Source organism: Corvus cornix, chromosome 13, assembly GCF_000738735.6.
Source record: "Corvus cornix cornix isolate S_Up_H32 chromosome 13, ASM73873v5, whole genome shotgun sequence".
Taxonomy (NCBI): Eukaryota; Metazoa; Chordata; class Aves; order Passeriformes; family Corvidae; genus Corvus; species Corvus cornix.
The window spans coordinates 7,198,535-7,206,171 of record NC_046343.1 but is presented as its reverse complement, the minus strand read 5'-3'; the positions used below and the strand labels follow the sequence as shown (position 1 = coordinate 7,206,171).

At 50.7% G+C, this 7,637-nt stretch overlaps 1 protein-coding gene across 1 annotated transcript; it reads left to right on the top strand.

Moving 5' to 3' along the window:
- On the top strand, positions 1 to 7,637 carry LOC104689584 (neuropeptide Y receptor type 2-like). Its single transcript, XM_010399767.3, has 2 exons — positions 1 to 256; positions 5,974 to 7,637. The coding sequence occupies exon 2, from the start codon at positions 5,995 to 5,997 to the stop codon at positions 7,177 to 7,179; it is 1,185 nt and encodes a 394-aa protein (XP_010398069.2). The 5' UTR covers positions 1 to 256; positions 5,974 to 5,994; the 3' UTR covers positions 7,180 to 7,637.

The window sequence follows — 7,637 nt, the reverse complement described above, 5'->3', positions numbered from 1 at the left end:
AGGCAGCATCCAGCTTCGTGAGACAGGGCTGTCAGTCACCCTGCGAGAGGGGGCTCTCCGGGTGCTCAGGGAGGGGTTCCAAAGCTACTCCCGGCGATGAAGCACTCTCCAGCAGCCCAGATCCTCACCTGACTTCCTCTCTTCTCCGAGGACAGTTGCAGAAAAGTGCTTTTCACCCCTTTGCCACAGGTTGACTTCCAGAGAGTGGAGAGGACCAAGCGCTCCGTCCTGGCCAGCGATGAGGCAGTAACTGGAGGTGAGCAGCTCGGTTCCTGGAGGAGGAGGATGCTCTGGCCTTTGCAGGTGGGTCAGGGAGGGCTCATCTCAGCAGCAGGGCTGAGATGGGGCCAGGTCTTGTCCATGCCATATGGTTCAGGCAAAAAAGGTCCGAGCATCTTTGGGAAACTGTATTTGGACTGACAGCCCTGAGAGCTGGAATAGAGAAAGCAAACAAGAAATACTGGCAGGAGAGTTTTGAAAGGTCCCTGAGCAGAAGCAGGGAGTGTGGAAAGCAGGATGCTGAGTGAGAGTAATCAGGGGAGCAGGTTGCTCCAGGGTGCTGCAGAACCTGGCCACATACAGCTCCAGAGGTGCAGGTGTGGGGCTGAGGTGCACGGCTGTCTGAGAAATCCTGATCTCTCCTGCAGTCTGCCTCCTCGTGGCTTCGTACAAACCTCTGTCAGCTCCTCCGTGCCGGGACTGCACACGCTGCTGGCACTCGGCTCTCTGCCACAGATCGGTGTCCTTAGAGAGGGAGATGAAAGAGGGATACGGGATACAGGAGGAAAATCGGTGCTTGCCTTCTCTCAGCACCAACTGTATGTTAGTCCTTGAACAGGGAAATCCTCCTATAGTCCTGCTGCAGCTGCATTTCACCTACAGAGTTTCTGGTCTGTCCCAAAGCAGGATACTGGGTTTTCTCCCTGTTTGTTCTGTTAGTGAGTTGTTATTTCCCTCTGCTTCGCTGTCTCACCTGTCCCAGACTCCATAAATTTCAGGAGGTAACAGATTCCCCAGGTTAACCAGGATCCATCCACCACGCTGTCTCTTCCTTTCCGCAGCCCCAGAAACTGGTGTGTCTCCATTGCCGTGTCACCCCTTGATCCCTGTGTCCCAGCCAGCCTTGCTCTGCTCCCATGGCACGTCACACAGGGCAGAGGGCCCTGCACTGCTCCCCCTGCGTTCTGTAAGATAAATTCCCATGACAAATCAAGTATCCCTGCCAAACAGATCTCTTCTCACCACCTCCTTTTTCATCCTGTCCTGAGCTGACTGACCACGGCATCCTCATTGGCCCCTTCAGAGTCTTCCATGGCTCCAGCCTAGGCAGGGACATGAAAATATTTAGTGTGAGGAACCACAAGAAATCCCTGGTGTATCTCCTCCTCCTTGCACTTTGTCTCCAAGTGCCAGTTCTATGCTGGGGTCCCCCAGGAGCAGTTCTGGGTGGCAATGAGCATCTGATGCCATGAGGTTTCTGCACCAGTGGCCCTGAGCTGGATAGATAACTTAAAAAGCTGCAGCAGATGGTGGGCAGGTCAGAGAGTCTTCCCTTTTGCCAGAGTGTCACAGCAAGGCAGTCACACCTTCACTGGAGATGGAAGGACCTGGGATAATTTCTATCTGTTCTTTGGCTTCAGAAAATCCTCCAGAGCTGCTGTTTGTCCTGAAACCTGCCCATTCCACAGAGAAGACAAAATTCATTCCACTCCATCAGTCACGGTTTGCATTTTCATGCAGTTCCTGAGATCTATGTTCAGGTGTTGTGCTGAGATGCAGAGTCCTCTCTGGTGGTGAATGCAGGTGGCTGGAGTTAGAAAACTTGGGCTCTGTCCAAGCCCTGCTGTGGATGTGCAGTGTGGTCTCTGGTGGGCTGGTTAGCCTCCATATCTCCATTTATTGTGTTCTCCTCCCTTAAGTGTGTGCTGTGGGGTGCAGGGACACTGAACACTGCTGCCTCTTGAGTGTTGGAAGGGAATGAAGGTGGTAGAAGGTGGCTTGGCCCAGGGTGACCACTGGTGATGAGGGATGGTCTCAGACTTCCTTGTCACGGACATCTGTCTGGATATGGGTCTGGGAATGGGATGAGTCAGTGCTCCTGACTGGGCTGCTGGAGATTAAGGGATTTGGTGGAGTTGAGCTGCTTTGGAGGAAGGACAAGCATGGAATAAATCAATGAGCCAAGCCATGGAAGTATCCATCAGCCTTAGCCCTCACACTCCAGCACTGCTGTAGAAAGAGTTTGTCATTAACCAAAGAGCAGAGACTGGCCCAAGTCCCTGCATTCCCTCCTTTTGAATCCATGGACTCCAGTCCCACTGCTTGGACAAAAAGAGAAATTCTAATTAACAAGCTCTGTTTTCTCCAGCCCTCTGCCCACCCCTCCAGCCCTGCTTTCTGAACCATGCCAGGCTTTATGGATGGCTTTTCCAGGTCTGAATGTGCCTCTTCCAGTCTGGCTGACTGCCTGGGGCTGCAGCAGGGACATGGAGGGAGCTGGAGTGTCCCCAGGAAGCAGAGGTGGGTGAGTCCCAGGGCACCTGGTCTAGGTCCTCTGTAGGAATGGATTTTGGAGCTGTCATTTTGGTCACTGTCCCAGTCATTGACAGCAGTGTGCGGAGTGAAGGGCTCCTCTGTGCTTCCCTACTTCCCAAAGGCTGAAGCCTGCTGGCACAGGGAACAGCTCTCTGTCTCACTGAGAGCCATCCCTGGGTTCCAGCCCTGCTTCAGGCTGAACCTCAGCTGGAGGAGAGGGTGAGGGTTAAGGTTATCTTGGTATGGGCAGCGCCCTGTTTCTGAATCCCTTCATGACAACTCAGCACAGAAGAAAGGACCTGGATAGTATTTCTACCTCCTCCTGGTCTCTCCTGCTGCTTTATTGTCCCAAAAGCAGTTGGCTCTCAACTCCAAGGATTTTTTCATCTAGTCTGGCAGACCAGTTAGGCACAGGGCCTGACAGCAGCCTACACATATGCCAGCACTTCCATTACTTGCTGGAACAGACCTCAGTCCACTCCTAGCAGCATCCCAGCGATGTCCAGGCAGCCCCTGGAGTGGGAACATTTATTGTAACCATTTTGTCTCTTAATTAAAATGTCTTAATTGATTTGTAATAGTTCCCCTTTGGAGAAAAAACAAAACAAACAAAATCAAATAGTAACTCCATTAAGGACATTTTGTTAGGAAGTGAAACAGCTCCAGTAACCATGATGTTCCTGGCTCCTCTCAGATGGTGGGTAGCTGCCAGTCTCCAGCAAAAGGAAATGGGCTGAGATGTGAGTGCGGGAGCTGGCAGCCAGTTGGTGGATGAGATGGAGAAAAAGAGAAGGGAGTGTCCACTGATGTGGTGCCAGGGCTTGGGTACTGAAGATAAATGGAACAGGCAAGCCACAGAAAAGGGGATGACAAGTGATAAAGTAACACTGGACAATGCAGAAGGTATAAATCCCAGATGGAGAGCGAGCAGGGAAAGTACAGCCACCCCAAGCGTCCCCAGCACTTGCTCTGTTTGCTTGGCTGACCTTGCTCTCTTGGCAGTAGGGTTTGCTTAGGGCCAGCGGCAGCAGCACAGGTGTCTGCCAGGGGGTCAGGCTCTGCCAAAGAGGCTGTGGCTGTGCCACCTTCCCAGTGCCCTGCTGTTCCCCTGCTCTGCTTTCCACTGCACCCACTGTATGGCATGGCTCTGAGCTGCCCTGTCCTGCCTTAAAAGTTGGAACCTCCCCTTGGTCTTTCCAAGGCTGGGGCAGCGGTGTTGTGGAGGTCTGAGACCACCCTTAAACAAACCCTGACCTAGCAGATCCACCTATTTTTTCCTCTGCTTCCTACCCTCCTAGCAGTAGCTACACAGTGTCCACTATCTCACAGTGTCTGAGCCCAACAACCTCATTTACAGGAACCACTGGCATACATCAGTCTGCAGAGTGAGATGATAGGCAGGCAGTTGCACACAGAGAGGGAAGGAGAAAGAGTGCCAGCAGGGGTGGTTTTACTTCAGGCCTCTTCTGCTGGGCCTCTGCAGCCAGCCAGGCAGATTCCTGGGAGCTGCTCCTGAGGGGGAATCACAACCCTTGCTCTGAGGAGGGATTGACAGGACAAGCAGCCGTTTTAGTTTAGGTTGCAATGTAATTGCAAAGCATTCTCCCTTCCCAAGGACAGGCTGTCCTTAAACCTTTGGCTTGCATGGGACTTGCAGGAAGCCCACTAACATCCAGTCAGCAGTGCTCACATCTTTTCTGGGAAAATCCCAATTCCTTCCTCAAGGAGCCTGAGAAGATACCCAGCAGTCTGCCTCCAATTCCCAATTCATTTAAGCCCTTTGCCTCCCTCCCTTAGTGAAAGGGCATTTTCCCCGCTCTCTGCAGGTCAGAGAAAACACAGTGCTTTGCAGACCTCCCTGCCTGGGCACAGTGACGACTTTTGCTCACTTTTGTTTAAGTCTGCAGTGGGAATGGGGCCCCACTCACGGTGCTGGGGAGAGGGGGATATGTGAGGGGCCATGTCCACCCCTCTCCACGTAGCCCACAGCACTTCTGAGCCACGGAGGCTGAGGAGGAGCCAGTAACAGAGCTGGCTTTTCTCCTGCCGTGTTTGGATTCAATGAACACCCTGCTGTGACAGCACTCTGCTCTTCCAATGGCACCGAATGCCAGCCAGGGGTTCCAGGCTGCATCAGTCCTGGCTCCTTGGGCTCCCTGCTCCCAAAGCTGTCTCACACAGGCATTTGAGCACCACGTGGCAGGAGGCTGACGGACACTGGGGCTCTGGCTCTCGGTGCCTGGATGTGCAGCAGCAGCTCCGTGGGAGGCTTGTTCACAGCTTCAGTGGTTTATGCCCTGCACATGCATGTCCCTGCAGGAGCTCCCTCCTCTGCTAAGCCAGTGGATGCCTGGGTGTCTCCAATATTGACAGGACAGAGAGATTCTTTCAGGGATCCTTGGCAGAATGAAGGTGGCACTAAATCATGGTGACAGTTAAAGCTTTGTTTCTTTATCAGGGTATTATGATTAGTGTAGAACAGAATTTATCATTGAAACAGCACAGGATTTCTACAAGCAGAATCAACATAGTACAATCTACAAATAGCAAAATACAGAATTTATAAATAATTTATGATTTCTAATCACCTAAGTAATACAGAATTTATAATACAACTTATAATTTATAATCACCTGGACCCTCTTCAGATTGGGCCAAATCCTAGTACATGATTTGTTGTATCATTGTGACAATCATAATGTAGACTCAAAAATCTTATAAAAGAATATGAGCTACTCACTGAATCTTTGGAGAAAGCAGAGGATGGTGGAGGTGTCCCCTGGCCATAGGGTCCATGGGTCTCACTGTCCAGTAGTTCCTTACTTAGGACTTGTAACTGTGCTCTGTGTGCTGTCAACACTTCCCGGTTCTGTGATGGGGACACAAACAACACCTGCCTGGCTGGGTGCCTGTGACCTTCAAAGCCAGCAAGGAAGGCAACAATTGCCTGATGCCTGGGAACCCTGAGACTGGCAGGGGAAGGAAGAAGAAAACTGGTTTGTCTAGTTGGTTCACAGGACCTTGAGGGGCTGATAATGAGGGCCAGGGAATGACTATGTGGCACATTTGGTCATAGAGAGTGGCTCATAAAATGGCATTAGTTGTGCTACCCACATTACTGGGAGGGAGAGCAGGCAGAACTGGGTGGATTGGGTGGTAGCATCACTAGCAGGTCAGTGGCAGAGACTTGTGCAGAGACAGGGGGAGAGATATTTTCACCTGGAGAGGTGAGAAATAAGAGACTGAAAAAAGCCTGGTACACAATCTGGAAATAAATAAATTGTTATGGGGAGGTGGAGAAGAACACCTTGACTTTGAGAGTGCCTTGTTTCTTGCCTTTCCTAGTTCTTAAAGCACTCAGGAATTTTTGCAGGCAAGTAAATCTCATCAAAGATGAGTGTCACCTGTACTCTCACTTCTGCTATATCTGTGTTCCAGACCTCCTTCTCCTTCCTCCTTATGGAAAGTCTCAGGCCAGGCACGGGACCATTGGAGGGAGCCAACAGCACATTCACCATGGAGAAGACAGCATTAGATGAGAAGCTGCCACATGGCTGGCATGCCAAGGACTTTGTCACTCCTACCCAGGGTCTCTCTGGGTCCCGCAGTGTTATGATGGACAGCACCAAGATCCTGGGGGTCCAGGTCATCTTGATTGCTGCCTACTCCCTCATCATTCTGCTGGGCTTCATTGGAAACTCCCTGGTCATCTACATCATAGTGAAGTACAAGACCATGAGGACTGTCACGAATTTCTTCATAGCTAATCTGGCCCTGGCAGACCTGATGGTGGACACACTCTGTCTGCCTTTCACCCTTGTGTACACCCTGCTGGACGAGTGGAAGTTTGGAGCTGTCCTTTGTCACCTGGTTCCTTATGCTCAAGCTCTGAGTGTTCATGTGTCCACTCTCACCCTGACTGTGATTGCCCTGGATCGGTACCGCTGTATCGTTTTCCACCTGGACAGCAGGATTTCCAAGAGGCTCAGCTTCACCATCATAGCTGTCATGTGGGTGGCAGCAGCTGTCCTAGCAGGGCCTCTGGCCATCTTCAGGGAGTACCGATATGAGGAAATCCCATCCATTAACCTCAAAATGGCTGTTTGCTCAGAAAAATGGCCCTCTGGTAACAACAGAGATGCCACCATCTACAGTCTGTCCATGCTCCTCCTGCAGTATGTTCTTCCACTTGCAATTATTTGTTATGCCTACACCAGGATCTGGTTCAAGCTGAAAAACCATGTCAGTCCCACTTCCAGGAATGAAAACCAGTGCCGAAGGAGGAAGACAACCAAAATGCTAGTGATGGTAGTTGTGGTATTTGCAGTCTGTTGGCTCCCCTTCCACATATTTCAGCTTGCCATCGATCTTGATCTGGTTCTTATCTTCCATGACTACAAACTCCTGTACACTGTCTTCCATGTTGGGGCCATGTGCTCTACATTTGCCAACCCCCTGCTCTATGGATGGATGAACAAGAACTACCGGAATGGCTTCCTTATGTTTTTCCGCTGCCAGAACAAGCCAGAAAGCATCCACACTGAAGGCTCGGTTAGAGGGAGGTCATATGTCTTCAGGGCCAACACCCTAAATGGGAGCATCAAACAGACTCCTGGCAATGGATCACTGCCCACAGAAGTTTAGGGATGGGACATCCACCTCCAGGATTGAGGCTGGCTGGGCCCAGAGACATTCTTGGGTGAATGCCTTTTTTTGACAGAACATTGTGCTGCCAATTATAGCTACAGCAGCCATGTAGAAATACCCCCTGTATCTCTCAAAACAATAAATCTGGTGTATTTTTGTCTGACCAAAGAAATGAAATTTTCCTTTTGCTGCGTTCAAGTTATGCATGAAAAAATAACCCGCAGAGAAGGCTTTCATTTAGCCAGAATAACACACCCTTCTTGCTATTTCCATTTGCCAAAGTGGGTTGCACAACCTTTTACCCCCGACACATTACACATTACAAATGTGGAACTGTGTGTGATTGTTCATCTGCACGTCTCCCACACAAAAACCTTAATGATCCATCTTTAGCTAATGCCTCCAAGGGGAGGAGGACCTGCACTCTGTTCTGCAAACATCTGATTCTTAGTGCC

Coding starts and splice junctions, on each gene's coding strand:
- LOC104689584 (XM_010399767.3), top strand. CDS start 5,995: ATGGAAAGTCTCAGGCCAGGCACGGGACCATTGGAGGGAGCCAACAGC.